At 49.6% G+C, this 19,776-nt stretch overlaps 1 protein-coding gene across 1 annotated transcript in view; it reads right to left on the bottom strand.

Moving 5' to 3' along the window:
- Positions 1-19,776, bottom strand: part of omc2 (omcin 2) — a 127,496-nt gene that overhangs the window by 40,926 nt on the left and 66,794 nt on the right. The window contains exons 14-19 of the mRNA XM_084716263.1: positions 11,171-11,926; positions 9,911-10,528; positions 6,407-6,904; positions 5,793-6,205; positions 5,351-5,654; positions 1,373-2,059 (exon numbers count right to left, since the gene is read on the bottom strand). Coding sequence (XP_084572389.1) covers positions 1,373-2,059; positions 5,351-5,654; positions 5,793-6,205; positions 6,407-6,904; positions 9,911-10,528; positions 11,171-11,926 — 3,276 coding nt within the window. The remainder of the gene's footprint in view (positions 1-1,372; positions 2,060-5,350; positions 5,655-5,792; positions 6,206-6,406; positions 6,905-9,910; positions 10,529-11,170; positions 11,927-19,776) is intronic.

The raw sequence follows: 19,776 nt of genomic DNA, 5'->3' as shown, positions 1-19,776 counted from the left end.
GTTGATGTTGTGGTGCCTGCAGTTGTTGTTGTGGCAGCTGTAGTTGTTGTTGGGGTAGCAGTAGTTGTTGGGATTGTTGTTGTTGATGTTGTTGTACCAGCAGTTGTTGTTGTGGCACTTGCAGTTGTTGTTGGGGTAGCAGTTGTTATCGGGGTAGAAGTTGTTGTCGGGATTGCTGTTGTTGATGTTGTGCTACCAGCAGTTGTAGTTGTGGCACCTGCAGTTGTTGTCGGGGTAGTAGTTGTTGTCGGGATTGCTGTTGTTGATGTTGTGGTGACAGCAGTTGTAGTTGTGGCACTTGCAGTTGTTGTTGGGGTAGCAGTTGTTGTCTGGATTGCTGTTGTTGATGTAGTGGTACCAGCAGTTGTAGTTGGGGCAGTACTCCGTGTTGTGGTGCCTGTAGTTGTTGTTGTAGAACCCACCATTGTTGTCGGAGCTGCACTTGTTGTTGTTGTGGTTTCTGCAGTTGTTGTCGGGATTGCTGTTGTTGATGTTGTGCTACCAGCAGTTGTAGTTGTGGCACCTGCAGTTGTTGTAGGGGTAGTAGTTGTTGTCGGGCTTGCTGTTGTTGATGTTGTGGTACCAGCAGTTGTAGTTGTGGCACTTGCAGTTGTTGTCGGGGTAGGAGTTGTTGTCGGGATTGCTGTTGTTGATGTTGTGATTCCAGCAGTTGTACTTGGGGCAGTACTCCTTGTTGTGGTGCCTACAGTTGTTGTTGTAGAAACCACCGTTGTTGTCGGAGCTGCACTTGTTGTTGTTGTGGCACCTGTTGTGGTGCCTGCAGTTGTTGTTGTTGTAGAACCCACCGTTGTTGTCGGAGCTGCACTTGTTGTTGTTGTGGCACCTGTTGTGGTTCCTGCAGTTGTTGTTGTCGTGGGACCCACCGTTGTTGTCGGAGCTGCACTTGTTGTTGTTGTGACACCTGCAGTTGTTGTCGGGATTGCCGTTGTTGGAGTTGTGGCACCAGCAGTTGTAGTTGCGGCAGTACTCCCTGTTGTGGTGCCTGCAGTTGTTGTTGTAGAACCCACCTTTGTTGTCAGAGCTGTAGTTGTTGTTGTTGTGGCACCTGTTGTGGTTTCTGCAGTTGTTGTTGTTGTCGTAGAACCCACCGTTGTTGTCAGAGCTGCACTTGTTGTTGTTGTGGCACCTGTAGTTGTTGTCGGGATTGCCGTTGTTGATGTTGTGGTACCAGGAGTTGTAGTTGTGGCACCCACCTCGGATTTTCTGGCACCTACAGGTATTGTTGTGGGACTCACAGTTGTTGTCGGGATTCCTGTTGTTGATGTTCTAGTACCAGCAATTGTAGTTGGGCCAGTACTTGTTGTTGTAGAACCCACAGTTGTTGTCGGAGCTGCACTTGTTGTTGTGGCACCTGCAGTTGTTGTCAGGGTAACAGTTGTTGTCGGGATTTCTGTTGTTGATGTTGTGGTGCCTGCAGTTGTTGTTGTGGCAGCTGTAGTTGTTGTTGGGGTAGCAGTAGTTGTTGGGATTGTTGTTGTTGATGTTGTTGTACCAGCAGTTGTTGTTGTGGCACTTGCAGTTGTTGTTGGGGTAGCAGTTGTTATCGGGGTAGAAGTTGTTGTCGGGATTGCTGTTGTTGATGTTGTGCTACCAGCAGTTGTAGTTGTGGCACCTGCAGTTGTTGTCGGGGTAGTAGTTGTTGTCGGGATTGCTGTTGTTGATGTTGTGGTGACAGCAGTTGTAGTTGTGGCACTTGCAGTTGTTGTTGGGGTAGCAGTTGTTGTCTGGATTGCTGTTGTTGATGTAGTGGTACCAGCAGTTGTAGTTGGGGCAGTACTCCGTGTTGTGGTGCCTGTAGTTGTTGTTGTAGAACCCACCATTGTTGTCGGAGCTGCACTTGTTGTTGTTGTGGTTTCTGCAGTTGTTGTCGGGATTGCTGTTGTTGATGTTGTGCTACCAGCAGTTGTAGTTGTGGCACCTGCAGTTGTTGTAGGGGTAGTAGTTGTTGTCGGGCTTGCTGTTGTTGATGTTGTGGTACCAGCAGTTGTAGTTGTGGCACTTGCAGTTGTTGTCGGGGTAGGAGTTGTTGTCGGGATTGCTGTTGTTGATGTTGTGATTCCAGCAGTTGTACTTGGGGCAGTACTCCTTGTTGTGGTGCCTGCAGTTGTTGTTGTAGAAACCACCGTTGTTGTCGGAGCTGCACTTGTTGTTGTTGTGGCACCTGTTGTGGTGCCTGCAGTTGTTGTTGTTGTAGAACCCACCGTTGTTGTCGGAGCTGCACTTGTTGTTGTTGTGGCACCTGTTGTGGTTCCTGCAGTTGTTGTTGTCGTGGGACCCACCGTTGTTGTCGGAGCTGCACTTGTTGTTGTTGTGACACCTGCAGTTGTTGTCGGGATTGCCGTTGTTGGAGTTGTGGTACCAGCAGTTGTAGTTGGGGCAGTACTCCCTGTTGTGGTGCCTGCAGTTGTTGTTGTAGAACCCACCGTTGTTGTCGCAGCTGCACTTGTTGTTGTTGTTGCACTTGTTGTGGTGCCTGCAGTTGTTGTTGTTGTAGAACCCACCGTTGTTGTCGGACCTGCACTTGTTGTTGTTGTGGCACCTGCAGTTGTTGTTGTAGAACCAACAGTTGTTGTCGGAGCTGCACTTGTTGTTGTGGCACCTGCAGTTTTTGTCGGGGTAGCAGTTGTTGTCGGGATTGCTGTTGTTGATGTTGTGGTACCAGCGGTTGTAGTTGGGGCAGTACTCCGTGTTGTGGTGCCTGTAGTTGTTGTTGTAGAACCCACCGTTGTTGTCGGATCTGCACTTGTTGTTGTTGTGGCACCTGCAGTTGTTGTCGGGATTGCTGTTGTTGATGTTGTGGTACCAGCAGTTGTTGTTGTGGCACTTGCAGTTGTTGTCGGGGTAGCAGTTGTTGTCGGGATTGCTGTTGTTGATGTTGTGGTACCAGCAGTTGTTGTTGTGGCACTTGCAGTTGTTGTTTGGGTAGCAGTTGTTGTCGGGGTAGCAGTTGTTGTCGGGATTGCTGTTGTTGATGTTGTGGTACCAGCAGTTGTACTTGGGGCAGTACTCCTTGTTGTGGTGCCTGCAGTTGTTGTTGTGGCAGCTGTAGGTGTTGTTGGGGTAGCAGTAGTTGTTGGGATTGCTGTTGTTGATGTTGTGCTACCAGTAGTTGTACTTGTGGCACCTGCAGTTGTTGTCGTGGTAGTAGTTGTTGTCGGGACTGCTGTTGTTGATGTTGTGGTACCAGCAGTTGTAGTTGTGGCACTTGCAGTTGTTGTCGGTGTAGCAGTTGTTGTTGGGATTGCTGTTGTTGATGTTGTGCTACCAGCTATTGTAGTTGTGGCACCTGCAGTTGTTATCGGGGTAGCAGTTGTTGTCGGGATTGCTGTTGTTGATGTTGTGGTACCAGCAGTTGTACTTGGGGCAGTACTCCTTGTTGTGGCACTTGCAGTTGTTGTCGGGGTATCAGTTGTTGTCGGGATTGCTGTTGTTGATGTTGTGGTACCAGCAGTTGTACTTGGGTCAGTACTCCTTGTTGTGGTGCCTGCAGTTGTTGTTGTAGAACCCACCGTTGTTGTCGGAGCTGCACTTGTTGTTGTTGTGGCACCTGTTGCGGTGCCTGCAGTTGTTCTTGTTGTAGAACCCACCGTTGTTATCGGAGCTGTACTTGTTGATGTTGTGGCACCTGCAGTTGTTGTCGGGATTGCCGTTGTTGGAGTTGTGGTACCAGCAGTTGTAGTTGCGGCAGTACTCCCTGTTGTGGTGCCTGCAGTTGTTGTTGTAGAACCCACCTTTGTTGTCAGAGCTGTAGTTGTTCTTGTTGTGGCACCTGTTGTGGTTTCTGCAGTTGTTGTTGTTGTTGTAGAACCCAGCGTTGTTGTCGGACCTGCACTTGTTGTTGTGGAACCTGCAGTTGTTGTCGGGATTGGCGTTGTTGACGTTGGGGTACCAACAGTTGTAGTTGGGGCAGTACTCCCTATTGTGGTGCCTGCAGTTGTTGTTGTAGAACCCACCGTTGTTGTCGGAGATGCACTTGTTGTTGTGGCACCTGCAGTTGTTGTCGGGATTGCTGTTGTTGATGTTGTGCTACCAGCAGTTGTAGTTGTGGCACTTGTTGTTGTTGTCGGGGTAGCAGTTGTTGTCGGGATTGCTGTTGTTGATGTTGTGGTACCAGCAGTTGTTGTTGTGGCACTTGCAGTTGTTGTTGGGGTAGCAGTTGTTGTCGGGGTAGAAGTTGTTGTCGGGATTGCTGTTGTTGATGTTGTGCTACCAGCAGTTGTTGTTGTGGCACTTGCAGTTGTTGTTGGGGTAGCAGTTGTTGTCGGGGTAGAAGTTGTTGTCGGGATTGCTGTTGTTGATGTTGTGCTACCAGCAGTTGTACTTGTGGCACCTGCAGTTGTTGTCGGGGTAGTAGTTGTTGTCGGGACTGCTGTTGTTGATGTTGTGGTACCAGCAGTTGTAGTTGTGGCACTTGCAGTTGTTGTCGGGGTAGTAGTTGTTGTCGGGGTAGTAGTCTTTGTCGGGATTGCTGTTGTTGATATTGTGGTACCAGCAGTTGTACTTCGGGCAGTACTCCTTGTTGTGGCACCTGCAGTTGTTGTTGTAGAACCCACAGTTGTTGTCGGAGCTGAACTTGTTGTTGTGGCACCTGCAGTTGTTGTCGGGGTAGCAGTTGTTGTCGGGATTGCTGTTGTTGATGTTGTGGTGCCTGCAGTTGTTGTTGTGCCAGCTGTAGTTGTTGTTGGGGTAGCAGTAGTTGTTGGGATTGCTGTTGTTGATGTTGTGGTACCAGCAGTTGTTGTTGTGGCACTTGCACTTGTGGTTGGGGTAGCAGTTGTTGTCGGGGTAGAAGTTGTTGTTGGGATTGCTGTTGTTGATATTGTGCTACCAGCAGTTGTAGTTGGGGCAGTACTCCATGTTCTGGTGCCTGCAGTTGTTGTTGTAGAACCCACTGTTGTTGTTGGACCTGCACTTGTTGTTGTTGTGCCACCTGTTGTGGTGCCTGCAGTTGTTGTTGTAGAACCCACCGTTGTTGTTGGAGCTGAACTTGTTGTTGTTAGTGCACCTGCAGTTGTTGTCGGGATTGCTGTTGTTGATGTTGTGGTACCAGCAGTTGTAGTTGTGGCACTTGCAGTTGTTGTCGGGGTAGCAGTTTTTGTCGGGATTGCTGTTGTTGATGTTGTGGTACCAGCAGTTGTACTTGGGGCAGTACTCCTTGTTGTGGTGCCTGCAGTTGTTGTTGTAGAACCCACCGTTGTTGTCAGACTTGCACTTGTTGTTGTTGTGCCACCTGTTGTGGTGCCTGCAGTTGTTGTTGTAGAACCCACCGTTGTTGTCGGAGCTGCACTTGTTGTTGTTGCCGAACCCACCGTTGTTGTCGGAGCTGCACTTGTTGTTGTTGTGGCACCTGTAGTTGTTGTCGGGATTGCTGTTGTTGATGTTGTGCTACCAGCAGTTGTTGTTGTGGCACTTGCAGTTGTTGTTGGGGTAGCAGTTGTTGTCGGGGTAGAAGTTGTTGTCGGGATTGCTGTTGTTGATGTTGTGCTACCAGCAGTTGTACTTGTGGCACCTGCAGTTGTTGTCGGGGTAGTAGTTGTTGTCGGGACTGCTGTTGTTGATGTTGTGGTACCAGCAGTTGTAGTTGTGGCACTTGCAGTTGTTGTCGGGGTAGTAGTTGTTGTCGGGGTAGTAGTCTTTGTCGGGATTGCTGTTGTTGATATTGTGGTACCAGCAGTTGTACTTCGGGCAGTACTCCTTGTTGTGGCACCTGCAGTTGTTGTTGTAGAACCCACAGTTGTTGTCGGAGCTGAACTTGTTGTTGTGGCACCTGCAGTTGTTGTCGGGGTAGCAGTTGTTGTCGGGATTGCTGTTGTTGATGTTGTGGTGCCTGCAGTTGTTGTTGTGCCAGCTGTAGTTGTTGTTGGGGTAGCAGTAGTTGTTGGGATTGCTGTTGTTGATGTTGTGGTACCAGCAGTTGTTGTTGTGGCACTTGCACTTGTGGTTGGGGTAGCAGTTGTTGTCGGGGTAGAAGTTGTTGTTGGGATTGCTGTTGTTGATATTGTGCTACCAGCAGTTGTAGTTGGGGCAGTACTCCATGTTCTGGTGCCTGCAGTTGTTGTTGTAGAACCCACTGTTGTTGTTGGACCTGCACTTGTTGTTGTTGTGCCACCTGTTGTGGTGCCTGCAGTTGTTGTTGTAGAACCCACCGTTGTTGTTGGAGCTGAACTTGTTGTTGTTAGTGCACCTGCAGTTGTTGTCGGGATTGCTGTTGTTGATGTTGTGGTACCAGCAGTTGTAGTTGTGGCACTTGCAGTTGTTGTCGGGGTAGCAGTTTTTGTCGGGATTGCTGTTGTTGATGTTGTGGTACCAGCAGTTGTACTTGGGGCAGTACTCCTTGTTGTGGTGCCTGCAGTTGTTGTTGTAGAACCCACCGTTGTTGTCAGACTTGCACTTGTTGTTGTTGTGCCACCTGTTGTGGTGCCTGCAGTTGTTGTTGTAGAACCCACCGTTGTTGTCGGAGCTGCACTTGTTGTTGTTGCCGAACCCACCGTTGTTGTCGGAGCTGCACTTGTTGTTGTTGTGGCACCTGTAGTTGTTGTCGGGATTGCTGTTGTTGATGTTGTGGTACCAGCAGGAGTAGTTAGGGCAGTACTCCCTGTTGTGGTGCCTGCACTTGTTGTTGTAGAACCCACAGTTGTTGTCGGAGCTGCACCTGTTGTTGTGGCACCTGCAGTTCTTGTCGGGGTAGCAGTTGTTGTTGGGATTGCTGTTGTTGAGGTTGTGGTACCAGGAGTTGTAGTTGTGGCAGCTGTAGTTGTTGGGGTAGCAGTAGTTGTTGGGATTGCTGTTGTTGATGTTGTGGTACCAGCAGTTGTTGTTGTGGCACTTGCAGTTGATGTTGGGGTACCAGTTGTTGTTGGGGTAGAAGTTGTTGTTGGGATTGCTGTTGTTGATGTTGTGGTATCAGCAGTTGTTGTTGTGGCATTTGCAGTTGTTGTCGGGGTAGTAGTTGTTGTCGGGGTAGAAGTTGTTGTCGGGATTGCTGTTGTTGATGTTGTGGTAGCAGCAGTTGTACTTGGGGCATTACTCCTCGTTGTGGTGCCTGCAGTTGTTGTAGTAGAATCCACCGTTGTTGTCGGAGCTGCACTTGTTGTTGTTGGGGCACCTGCAGTTGTTGTTGGGATTGCTGTTGTTGATGTTGTGGTACCAGCAGTTGTTGTTGTGGCACTTGCAGTTGTTGTTGTTGTAGCAGTTGTTGTCAGGGTAGCAGTTGTTGTCAGGATTGCTGTTGTTGATGTTGTCCTACCAGCATTTGTAGTTGTGGCACCTGCAGTTGTTGTCGGGATTGGTGTTGTTGATGTTCTGCTACCAGCAGTTGTAGTTGGGGCAGTACTCCTTGTTGTGGTGCCTGCAGTTGTTGTTGTAGAACCCACCGTTGTTGTCGGAGCTGCACTTGTTGTTGTTGTGGCACCTGTTGTGGTGCCTGCAGTTGTTGTTGTTGTAGAACCCACCGTTGTTGTTGGAGCTGCACTTGTTCTTGTTGTGGCACCTGCAGTTGTTGTCGGGATTGCTGTTCTTGACGTTGTGCTACCAGCAATTGTAGTTGTGGCACCTACAGTTGTTGTCGGGATTGCTGTTGTTGATGTTGTGGTACCAGCAGTTGTAGTTGTGGCACTTGCAGTTGTTGTCGGGTTAGTAGTTGTTGTCGGGGTAGAAGTTGTTGTCGGGATTGCTGTTGTTGATGTTGTGGTACCAGCAGTTGTACTTGGGGCAGTACTCCTTGTTGTGGTGCCTGCAGTTGTTGTTGTAGAACCCACCGTTGTTGTCGGAGCTGCACTTGTTGTTGTTGTGGCACCTGTTGTGGTTCCTGCAGATGTTGTTGTTGTAGAACCCACCGTTGTTGTCGGAACTGCAATTGTTGTTGTTGTGGCACCTGTTGTGGTTCCTGCAGTTGTTGTTGTTGTAGAACCCAGCGTTGTTGTCGGACCTGCACTTGTTGTTGTGGAACCTGCAGTTGTTGTCGGGATTGGCGTTGTTGACGTTGGGGTACCAACAGTTGTAGTTGGGGCAGTACTCCCTATTGTGGTGCCTGCAGTTGTTGTTGTAGAACCCACCGTTGTTGTCGGAGATGCACTTGTTGTTGTGGCACCTGCAGTTGTTGTCGGGATTGCTGTTGTTGATGTTGTGCTACCAGCAGTTGTAGTTGTGGCACTTGTTGTTGTTGTCGGGGTAGCAGTTGTTGTCGGGATTGCTGTTGTTGATGTTGTGGTACCAGCAGTTGTTGTTGTGGCACTTGCAGTTGTTGTTGGGGTAGCAGTTGTTGTCGGGGTAGAAGTTGTTGTCGGGATTGCTGTTGTTGATGTTGTGCTACCAGCAGTTGTTGTTGTGGCACTTGCAGTTGTTGTTGGGGTAGCAGTTGTTGTCGGGGTAGAAGTTGTTGTCGGGATTGCTGTTGTTGATGTTGTGCTACCAGCAGTTGTACTTGTGGCACCTGCAGTTGTTGTCGGGGTAGTAGTTGTTGTCGGGACTGCTGTTGTTGATGTTGTGGTACCAGCAGTTGTAGTTGTGGCACTTGCAGTTGTTGTCGGGGTAGTAGTTGTTGTCGGGGTAGTAGTCTTTGTCGGGATTGCTGTTGTTGATATTGTGGTACCAGCAGTTGTACTTCGGGCAGTACTCCTTGTTGTGGCACCTGCAGTTGTTGTTGTAGAACCCACAGTTGTTGTCGGAGCTGAACTTGTTGTTGTGGCACCTGCAGTTGTTGTCGGGGTAGCAGTTGTTGTCGGGATTGCTGTTGTTGATGTTGTGGTGCCTGCAGTTGTTGTTGTGCCAGCTGTAGTTGTTGTTGGGGTAGCAGTAGTTGTTGGGATTGCTGTTGTTGATGTTGTGGTACCAGCAGTTGTTGTTGTGGCACTTGCACTTGTTGTTGGGGTAGCAGTTGTTGTCGGGGTAGAAGTTGTTGTTGGGATTGCTGTTGTTGATATTGTGCTACCAGCAGTTGTAGTTGGGGCAGTACTCCATGTTCTGGTGCCTGCAGTTGTTGTTGTAGAACCCACCGTTGTTGTTGGACCTGCACTTGTTGTTGTTGTGCCACCTGTTGTGGTGCCTGCAGTTGTTGTTGTAGAACCCACCGTTGTTGTTGGAGCTGAACTTGTTGTTGTTAGTGCACCTGCAGTTGTTGTCGGGATTGCTGTTGTTGATGTTGTGGTACCAGCAGTTGTAGTTGTGGCACTTGCAGTTGTTGTCGGGGTAGCAGTTTTTGTCGGGATTGCTGTTGTTGATGTTGTGGTACCAGCAGTTGTACTTGGGGCAGTACTCCTTGTTGTGGTGCCTGCAGTTGTTGTTGTAGAACCCACCGTTGTTGTCAGACTTGCACTTGTTGTTGTTGTGCCACCTGTTGTGGTGCCTGCAGTTGTTGTTGTAGAACCCACCGTTGTTGTTGGAGCTGAACTTGTTGTTGTTAGTGCACCTGCAGTTGTTGTCGGGATTGCTGTTGTTGATGTTGTGGTACCAGCAGTTGTAGTTGTGGCACTTGCAGTTGTTGTCGGGGTAGCAGTTTTTGTCGGGATTGCTGTTGTTGATGTTGTGGTACCAGCAGTTGTACTTGGGGCAGTACTCCTTGTTGTGGTGCCTGCAGTTGTTGTTGTAGAACCCACCGTTGTTGTCAGACTTGCACTTGTTATTGTTGTGCCACCTGTTGTGGTGCCTGCAGTTGTTGTTGTAGAACCCACCGTTGTTGTCGGAGCTGCACTTGTTGTTGTTGCCGAACCCACCGTTGTTGTCGGAGCTGCACTTGTTGTTGTTGTGGCACCTGTAGTTGTTGTCGGGATTGCTGTTGTTGATGTTGTGGTACCAGCAGGAGTAGTTAGGGCAGTACTCCCTGTTGTGGTGCCTGCACTTGTTGTTGTAGAACCCACAGTTGTTGTCGGAGCTGCACTTGTTGTTGTGGCACCTGCAGTTCTTGTCGGGGTAGCAGTTGTTGTCGGGATTGCTGTTGTTGAGGTTGTGGTACCAGGAGTTGTAGTTGTGGCAGCTGTAGTTGTTGGGGTAGCAGTAGTTGTTGGGATTGCTGTTGTTGATGTTGTGGTACCAGCAGTTGTTGTTGTGGCACTTGCAGTTGATGTTGGGGTACCAGTTGTTGTTGGGGTAGAAGTTGTTGTTGGGATTGCTGTTGTTGATGTTGTGGTATCAGCAGTTGTTGTTGTGGCATTTGCAGTTGTTGTCGGGGTAGTAGTTGTTGTCGGGGTAGAAGTTGTTGTCGGGATTGCTGTTGTTGATGTTGTGGTAGCAGCAGTTGTACTTGGGGCATTACTCCTCGTTGTGGTGCCTGCAGTTGTTGTAGTAGAATCCACCGTTGTTGTCGGAGCTGCACTTGTTGTTGTTGTGGCACCTGCAGTTGTTGTTGGGATTGCTGTTGTTGATGTTGTGGTACCAGAAGTTGTAGTTGTGGCACTTGCAGTTGTTGTCGGGTTAGTAGTTGTTGTCGGGGTAGAAGTTGTTGTCGGGATTGCTGTTGTTGATGTTGTGGTACCAGCAGTTGTACTTGGGGCAGTACTCCTTGTTGTGGTGCCTGCAGTTGTTGTTGTAGAACCCACCGTTGTTGTCGGAGCTGCACTTGTTGTTGTTGTGGCACCTGTTGTGGTTCCTGCAGATGTTGTTCTTGTAGAACCCACCGTTGTTGTCGGAGCTGCACTTGTTGTTGTTGTGGCACCTGTTGTGGTTCCTGCAGTTGTTGTTGTTGTAGAACCCACCGTTGTTGTCGGAGCTGCACTTGTTGTTGTGGTGGCACCTGTTGTGGTGCCTGCAGTTGTTGTTGTTGTAGAACCCACCTTTGTTGTCGGACCTGCACTTGTTGTTGTTGTGGCACGTGCAGTTGTTGTCGGGATTGCCGTTGTTGGTGTTGTGGTACCAGCAGTTGTAGCTGGGGCAGTACTCCCTGTTGTGGTGCCTGCAGTTGTTGTTGTAGAACCCACCGTTGTTGTCGGAGCTGCACTTGTTGTTGTTGTGGCACCTGTTGTGGTTCCTGCAGTTGTTGTTGTATAACCCACAGTTGTTTTCGGAGCTGTACTTGTTGTTGTTTTGGCACCTGCAGTTGTTGTCGGGATTGCCGTTGTTGGTGTTGTGGTACCAGCAGTTGTAGCTGGGGCAGTACTCCCTGTTGTGGTGCCTGCAGTTGTTGTTGTAGAACCCACCGTTGTTGTCGGAGCTGCACTTGTTGTTGTTGTGGCATCTGTTGTGGTCCCTGCAGTTGTTGTTGTTGTAGAACCCACCGTTGTTGTTGGACCTGCACTTGTTGTTGTTGTTGTAGAACCCACAGTTGTTGTCGGAGCTGAACTTGTTGTTGTGGCACCTGCAGTTGTTGTCGGGGTAGCAGTTGTTGTCGGGATTGCTGTTGTTGATGTTGTGGTACCAGCAGTTGTAGTTGGGGCAGTATTCCGTGTTGTGGTGCCTGCAGTTGTTGTTGTAGAACCCACCGTTGTTGTCGGAGCTGCACTTGTTGTTGTTGTGGCACCTGTTGTGGTTCCAGCAGTTGTTGTTTTTGTAGAACCCACCGTTGTTGTTGGACCTGCACTTGTTGTTGTTGTGGCACCTGCAGTTGTTGTTGTAGAACCTACAGTTGTTGTTGGAGCTGAACTTGTTGTTGTGGCACCTGCAGTTGTTGTCGGGGTAGCAGTTGTTGTCGGGATTGCCGTTGTTGATGTTGGGCTACCAGCAGTTGTAGTTGTGGCACCTGCCGTTGTTGTCGGGGTAGTAATTGTTGTCGGGGTTGCTGTTGTTGATTTTGTGGTACCAGCAGTTGTAGTTGTGGCACTTGCAGTTGTTGTTGGGGTAGCAGTTGTTGTCGGGGTAGCAGTTGTTGTCGGGATTGTTGTTGTTGATGTTGTGGTACCAGAAGTTGTACTTGGGGCAGTACTCCTTGTTGTGGCACGTGCAGTTGTTGTTGTAGAACCCACCGTTGTTGTCAGAGCTGCAGTTGTTGTTGTTGTAACACCTGTTGTGGTTCCTGCAGTTGTTGTTGTTGTAGAACCCATCGTTGTTGTCTGAGCTGCACTTGTTGTTGTGGCACCTGCAGTTCTTGTCAGGATTGCCGTTGTTGGTGTTGTGGTACGAGCAGTTGTAGCTGGGGCAGTACTCCCTGTTGTGGTGCCTGCAGTTGTTGTTGTAGAACCCACCGTTGTTGTCGGAGCTGCACTTGTTGTTGTTGTGGCACCTGTTGTGGTGCCTGCAGTTGTTGTTGTTGTAGAACCCACCGTTGTTGTTGGACCTGCACTTGTTGTTGTTGTGGCACCTGCACTTGTTGTTGTAGAACCCACAGTTGTTGTCGGAGCTGAACTTGTTGTTGTGGCACCTGCAGTTGTTGTCGGGGTAGCAGTTGTTGTCGGGATTGCCGTTGTTGGTGTTGTGGTACCAGCAGTTGTAGCTGGGGCAGTACTCCGTGTTGTGGTGCCTGCAGTTGTTGTTGTAGAACCCACCGTTGTTGTCGGACCTGCACTTGTTGTTGTCGTGCCACCTGTTGTGGTGCCTGCAGTTGTTGTTGTAGGACCCACCGTTGTTGTCGGAGATGCACTTGTTGTTGTTGTGGCACCTGCAGTTGTTGTCGGGATTGCTGTTGTTGATGTTGTGCTACCAGCAGTTGTAGTTGTGGCACCTGCAGTTGTTGTCGGGGTCGTAGTTGTTGTCGGGATTGCTGTTGTTGATGTTGTGGTACCAGCAGTTGTAGTTGTGGCACTTGCAGTTGTTGTTGGGGTAGCAGTTGTTGTCGGGGTAGCAGTTGTTGTCGGGATTGCTGTTGTTGATGTTGTGGTACCAGAAGTTGTACTTGGGGCAGCACTCCTTGTTGTGGCACCTGCAGTTATTGTTGTAGAACCCACCGTTGTTGTCGGAGCTGCACTTGTTGTTGTTGTGACACCTGTTGTGGTGCCTGCAGTTGTTGTTGTTGTAGAACCCACCGTTGTTGTCGGAGCTGCACTTGTTGTTGTTGTGGCACCTGCAGTTGTTGTCGGGATTGCCGTTGTTGGTGTTGTGGTAGCAGCAGTTGTCGCTGGGGCAGTACTCCCTGTTGTGGTACCAGCAGTTGTTGTTGTAGAACCCACAGTTGTTGTGGCACCTGCAGTTGTTGTCGGGGTAGCAGTTGTTGTCGGGATTGCTGTTGTTGATGTTGTGGTACCAGCAGTTGTAGTTGGGGCAGTACTCCGTGTTGTGGTGCCTGCAGTTGTTGTTGTAGAACCCACCGTTGTTGTCGGAGCTGCACTTGTTGTTGTTGTGGCACCTGTTGTGGTGCCTGCAGTTGTTGTTGTTGTAGAACCCACCGTTGTTGTTGGACCTGCACTTGTTGTTGTTGTGGCACCTGCACTTGTTGTTGTAGAACCCACAGTTGTTGTCAGAGCTGAACTTGTTGTTGTGGCACCTGCAGTTGTTGTCGGGGTAGCAGTTGTTGTCGGGATTGCTGTTGTTGATGTTGTGGTACCAGCAGTTTTAGTTGGGGCAGTACTCCGTGTTGTGGTGCCTGCAGTTGTTGTTGTAGAACCCATCGTTGTTGTCGGACCTGCACTTGTTGTTGTTGTGCCACCTGTTGTGGTGCCTGCAGTTGTTGTTGTAGAACCCACCGTTGTTGTCGGAGATGCACTTGTTGTTGTTGTGGCACCTGCAGTTGTTGTCGGGATTGCAGTTGTTGATGTTGTGCTGCCAGCAGTTGTAGTTGTTGCACCTGCTGTTATTGTCGGGGTAGTAGTTGCTGTCGGGGTTGCTGTTGTTGATGTAGTGGTACCGGCAGTTGTAGTTGTGGCACTTGCAGTTGTTGTTGGGGTAGCAGTTGTTGTCGGGGTAGCAGTTGTCGTCGCGAATGCTGTTGTTGATGTTGTGGTACCAGAAGTTGTACTTGGGGCAGTACTCCTTGTTGTGGCACCTGCAGTTGTTGTTGTAGAACCCACCGTTGTTGTCGGAGCTGCACTTGTTGTTGTTGTGGCACCTGCAGTTGTTGTCGAGATTGCCGTTGTTGGTGTTGTGGTACCAGCAGTTGTTGTTGTAGAACCCACAGTTGTTGTGGCACCTGCAGTTGTTGTCGGGGTAGTAGTTGTTGTCGGGATTGCTGTTGTTGATGTTGTGGTAACAGCAGTTGTAGTTGGGGCAGTACTCCGTGTTGTGGTGCCTACAGTTGTTGTAGAACCCACCGTTGTTATCGGAGATGCACTTGTTGTTGTTGTGCCACCTGTTGTGGTGCCTGCAGTTGTTGTTGTAGAACCCACAGTTGTTGTCGGAGCTGCACTTGTTGTTGTTGTGGCACCTGTTGTGGTGCCTGCAGGTGTTGTTGTTGTAGAACCCACCGTTGTTGTTGGAGCTGCACTTGTTGTTGTTGTGGCACTTGCAGTTGTTGTTGTAGAACCCACAGTTGTTGTCGGAGCTGAACTTGTTGTTGTGGCACCTGCAGTTGTTGTCGGGGTAGCAGTTGCTGTCGGGATTGCTGTTGTTGTTGTTATGGTACCAGTAGTTGTAGTTGTGGCACTTGCACTTGTTGTTGGGGTAGCAGTTGTTGTCGGGATTGCTATTGTTGATGTTGTGGTACCAGAAGTTGTACTTGGGGCAGTACTCCTTGTTGTGGCACCTGCAGTTGTTGTTGTAGAACCCACCGTTGTTGTCGGAGCTACACTTGTTGTTGTTGTGACACCTGTTGTGGTGCCTGCAGTTGTTGTTGTTGTAGAACCCACCGTTGTTGTCGGAGCTGCACTTGTTGTTGTTGTGGCACCTGAAGTTGTTGTCGGGATTGCCGTTGTTGGTGTTGTGGTACCAGCAATTCTAGCTGGGTCAGTACTCCCTGCTGTGGTGCCTGCAGTTGTTGTTGTAGAACCCACCGTTGTTGTCGGAGCTGCACTTGTTGTTGTTGTTGCACCTGTTGTGGTGCCTGCAGTTTTTGTTGTAGAACCCACCGTTGTTGTCGGACCTGCACTTGTTGTTGTTGTGGCACCTGCAGTTGTTGTTGTAGAACCCACAGTTGTCGTCGGAGCTGAACTTGTTGTTGTGGCACCTGCAGTTGTTGTCGGGGTAGCAGTTGTTGTCGGGATTGCTGTTGTTGATGTTGTGGTACCAGCAGTTGTAGTTGGGGCAGTACTCCGTGTTGTGGTGCCTGCAGTTGTTGTAGAACCCACCGTTGTTATCGGACCTGCACTTGTTGTTGTTTTGCCACCTGTTGTGGTGCCTGCAGTTGTTGTTGTAGAACCCACCGTTGTTGTCGGAGATGCACTTGTTGTTGTTGTGGCACCTGCAGTTGTTGTCGGGATTGCTGTTGTTGATGTTGTGCTACCAGCAGTTGTAGTTGTGGCACCTGCTGTTGTTGTTGGGGTAGTAGTTGTTGTCGGGGTTGCTGTTGTTGATGTTGTGGTACCAGCAGTTGTAGTTGTGGCACTTGCAGTTGTTGTTGGGGTAGCAGTTGTTGTCGGGGTAGCAGTTGTTGTCGGGATTGCTGTTGTTGATGTTGTGGTACCAGAAGTTGTACTTGGGGCAGCACTCCTTGTTGTAGCACCTGCAGTTATTGTTGTAGAACCCACCGTTGTTGTCGGAGCTGCACTTGTTGTTGTTGTGACACCTGTTGTGGTGCCTGCAGTTGTTGTTGTTGTAGAACCCACCGTTGTTGTCGGAGCTGCACTTGTTGTTGTTGTGGCACCTGCAGTTGTTGTCGGGATTGTCGTTGTTGGTGTTGTGGTAGCAGCAGTTGTAGCTGGGGCAGTACTCCCTGTTGTGGTGCCTGCAGTTGTTGTTGTAGAACCCACCGTTGTTGTCGGAGCTGCACTTGTTGTTGTTGTGGCACCTGTTGTGGTTCCTGCAGTTGATGTTTTTGTAGAACCCACCGTTGTTGTCGAAGCTGCACTTGTTGTTGTTGTGGCACCTGCAGTTGTTGTCGAGATTGCCGTTGTTGGTGTTGTGGTACCAGCAGTTGTTGTTCTAGAACCCACAGTTGTTGTGGCGCCTGCAGTTGTTGTCGGGGTAGCAGTTGTTGTCGGGATTGCTGTTGTTGATGTTGTGGTACCAGCAGTTGTTGTTGTAGAACCCACAGTTGTTGTCGGTGCTGAACTTGTTGTTGTTGTGGCACATGTTGTGGTGCCTGCAGTTGTTGTTGTTGTAGAACCCACCGTTGTTGTCGGAGCTGCACTTGTTGTTGTTGTGGCACCTGCAGTTTTTGTCGGGATTGCCGTTGTTGGTGTTGTGGTACCAGCAGTTGTAGCTGGGGCAGTACACCCTGTTGTGGTGCCTGCAGTTGTTGTTGTAGAACCCACCGTTGTTGTCGGACCTGCACTTGTGGTTGTTGTGGCACCTGTTGTGGTGCCTGCAGTTGTTGTTGTTGGAGAACCCACCGTTGTTGTTGGAGCTGCACTTGTTGTTGTTGTGGCACCTGTAGTTGTTATTGTAGAACCCACAGTTGTTGTCGGAGCTGAACTTGTTTTTGTGGCACCTGCAGTTGTTGTCGGGGTAGCAGTTGTTGTCGGGATTGCTGTTGTTGATGTTGTGGTACCAGTAGTTGTAGTTGTGGCACTTGCAATTGTTGTTGGGGTAGCACTTGTTGTCGGGGTAGCAGTTGTTGTCGGGATTGCTATTGTTGATGTTGTGGTACCAGCAGTTGTAGTTGTGGCACTTGCAGTTGTTGTCGGTGTAGCAGTTGTTGTCGGGATTGCTGTTGTTGATGTTGTGCTACCAGCTATTGTAGTTGTGGCACCTGCAGTTGTTATCGGGGTAGCAGTTGTTGTCGGGATTGCTGTTGTTGATGTTGTGGTACCAGCAGTTGTACTTGGGGCAGTACTCCTTGTTGTGGCACTTGCAGTTGTTGTCGGGGTATCAGTTGTTGTCGGGATTGCTGTTGTTGATGTTGTGGTACCAGCAGTTGTAGTTGGGGCAGTACTCCGTGTTGTGGTGCCTGCAGTTGTTGTTGTAGAACCCACCGTTGTTGTCGGACCTGCACTTGTTGTTGTTGTGCCACCTGTTGTGGTGCCTGCAGTTGTTGTTGTAGAACCCACCGTTGTTGTCGGAGATGCACTTGTTGTTGTTGTGGCACCTGCAGTTGTTGTCGGGATTGCTGTTGTTGATGTTGTGCTACCAGCAGTTGTAGTTGTGGCACCTGCTGTTGTTGTCGGGGTAGTAGTTGTTGTCGGGGTTGCTGTTGTTGATGTTGTGGTACCAGCAGTTGTAGTTGTGGCACTTGCAGTTGTTGTTCGGGTAGCAGTTGTTGTCGGGATTGCTGTTGTTGATGTTGTGGTACCAGAAGTTGTACTTGCGGCAGTACTCCTTGTTGTGGCACCTGCAGTTGTTGTTGTAGAACCCACCGTTGTTGTCGGAGCTGCACTTGTTGTTGTTGTGGCACCTGCAGTTGTTGTCGAGATTGCCGTTGTTGGTGTTGTGGTACCAGCAGTTGTTGTTGTAGAACCCACAGTTGTTGTGGCACCTGCAGTTGTTGTCGGGGTAGCAGTTGTTGTCGGGATTGCTGTTGTTGATGTTGTGGTACCAGCAGTTGTAGTTGGGGCAGTACTCCGTGTTGTGGTGCCTACAGTTGTTGTAGAACCCACCGTTGTTATCGGAGATGCACTTGTTGTTGTTGTGCCACCTGTTGTGGTGCCTGCAGTTGTTGTTGTAGACCCCACCGTTGTTGTCGGAGCTGCACTTGTTGTTGTTGTGGCACCTGTTGTGGTGCCTGCAGGTTTTGTTGTTGTAGAACCCACCGTTGTTGTTGGAGCTGCACTTGTTGTTGTTGTGGCACCTGCAGTTGTTGTCGGGATTGACGTTGTTGGTGTTGTTGTAGCAGCAGTTGTAGCTGGGGCAGTACTCCCTGTTGTGGTGCCTGCAGTTGTTGTTGTAGAACCCACCGTTGTTGTCGGAGCTGCACTTGTTGTTGTTGTGGCACCTGTTGTGGTTCCTGCAGTTGTTGTTTTTGTAGAACCCACCGTTGTTGTCGGAGCTGCACTTGTTGTTGTTGTGGCACCTGCAGTTGTTGTCGAGATTGCCGTTGTTGGTGTTGTGGGACCAGCAGTTGTTGTTCTAGAACCCACAGTTGTTGGCGCACCTGCAGTTGTTGTCGGGATAGCAGTTGTTGTCGTGATTGCCGTTGTTGGTGTTGTGGTAGCAGCAGTTGTAGCTGGGGCACTTGCAGTTGTTGTTGGGGTAGCAGTTGTTGTCGGGGTAGCAGTTGTTGTCGGGATTGCTGTTGTTGATGTTGTGGTACCAGAAGTTGTACTTGGGGCAGTACTCCTTGTTGTGGCACCTGCAGTTGTTGTTGTAGAACCCACCGTTGTTATCGGAGATGCACTTGTTGTTGTTGTGCCACCTGTTGTGGTGCCTGCAGTTGTTGTTGTAGAACCCACCGTTGTTGTCGGAGCTGCACTTGTTGTTGTTGTGGCACCTGTTGTGGTGCCTGCAGGTGTTGTTGTAGAACCCACCGTTGTTGTTGGAGCTGCACTTGTTGTTGTTGTGGCACTTGCAGTTGTTGTTGTAGAACCCACAGTTGTTGTCGGAGCTGAACTTGTTGTTGTGGCACCTGCAGTTGTTGTTGGGGTAGCAGTTGTTGTTGGGATTGCTGTTGTTGATGTTGTGTTACCAGCAGTTGTAGTTGGGGCAGTACTCCGTGTTGTGGTGCCTGCAGTTGTTGTTGTAGAACCCACCGTTGTTGTCGGACCTGCACTTGTTGTTGTTGTGCCACCTGTTTTGGTGCCTGCAGTTGTTGTTGTAGAACCCACAGTTGTTGTCGGAGATGCACTTGTTGTTGTTGTGGCACCTGCAGTTGTTGTCGGGATTGCTGTTGTTGATGTTGTGCTACTAGCAGTTGTAGTTGTGGCACCTGCTGTTGTTGTCGGGGTAGTAGTTGTTGTCGGGGTTGCTGTTGTTGATGTTGTGGTACCAGCAGTTGTAGTTGTGGCACTTGCAGTTGTTGTTGGGGTAGCAGTTCTTGTCGGGGTAGCAGTTGTTGTCGGGATTGCTGTTGTTGATGTTGTGGTACCAGAAGTTGTACTTGGGGCAGTACTCCTTGTTGTGGCACCTGCAGTTGTTGTTGTAGAACCCACCGTTGTTATCGGAGATGCACTTGTTGTTGTTGTGCCACCTGTTGTGGTGCCTGCAGTTGTTGTTGTAGAACCCACCGTTGTTGTCGGAGCTGCACTTGTTGTTGTTGTGGCACCTGTTGTGGTGCCTGCAGGTGTTGTTGTAGAACCCACCGTTGTTGTTGGAGCTGCACTTGTTGTTGTTGTGGCACTTGCAGTTGTTGTTGTAGAACCCACAGTTGTTGTCGGAGCTGAACTTGTTGTTGTGGCACCTGCAGTTGTTGTCGGGGTAGCAGTTGTTGTCGGGATTGCTCTTGTTGATGTTGTGGTACCAGTAGTTGTAGTTGTGGCACTTGCACTTGTTGTTGGGGTAGCAGTTGTTGTCGGGGTAGCAGTTGTTGTCGGGATTGCTGTTGTTGATGTTGTGGTACCAGAAGTTGTACTTGGGGCAGTACTCCTTGTTGTGGCACCTGCAGTTGTTGTTGTAGAACCCACCGTTGTTGTCGGAGCTGCACTTGTTGTTGTGGCACCTGCAGTTGTTGTCGAGATTGCCGTTGTTGGTGTTGTGGTACCAGCAGTTGTTGTTCTAGAACCCACAGTTGTTGTGGCACCTGCAGTTGTTGTCGGGGTAGCAGTTGTTGTCGGGATTGCTGTTGTTGATGTTGTGGTACCAGCAGTTGTAGTTGGGGCAGTACTCCATGTTGTGGTGCCTGCAGTTGTTGTTGTAGAACCCACCGTTGTTGTCGGAGCTGCACTTGTTGTTGTTGTGGCACCTGTTGTGGTTCCTGCAGTTCTTGTTGTTGTA

The sequence above is a fragment of the Lutjanus erythropterus genome, chromosome 4 (assembly GCF_056507025.1).
Source record: "Lutjanus erythropterus isolate fLutEry1 chromosome 4, fLutEry1.hap2, whole genome shotgun sequence".
Taxonomy (NCBI): Eukaryota; Metazoa; Chordata; class Actinopteri; order Lutjaniformes; family Lutjanidae; genus Lutjanus; species Lutjanus erythropterus.
The sequence above is the reverse complement of the archived record's forward strand: the minus strand, read 5'-3'. Positions and strand labels throughout refer to the sequence as shown.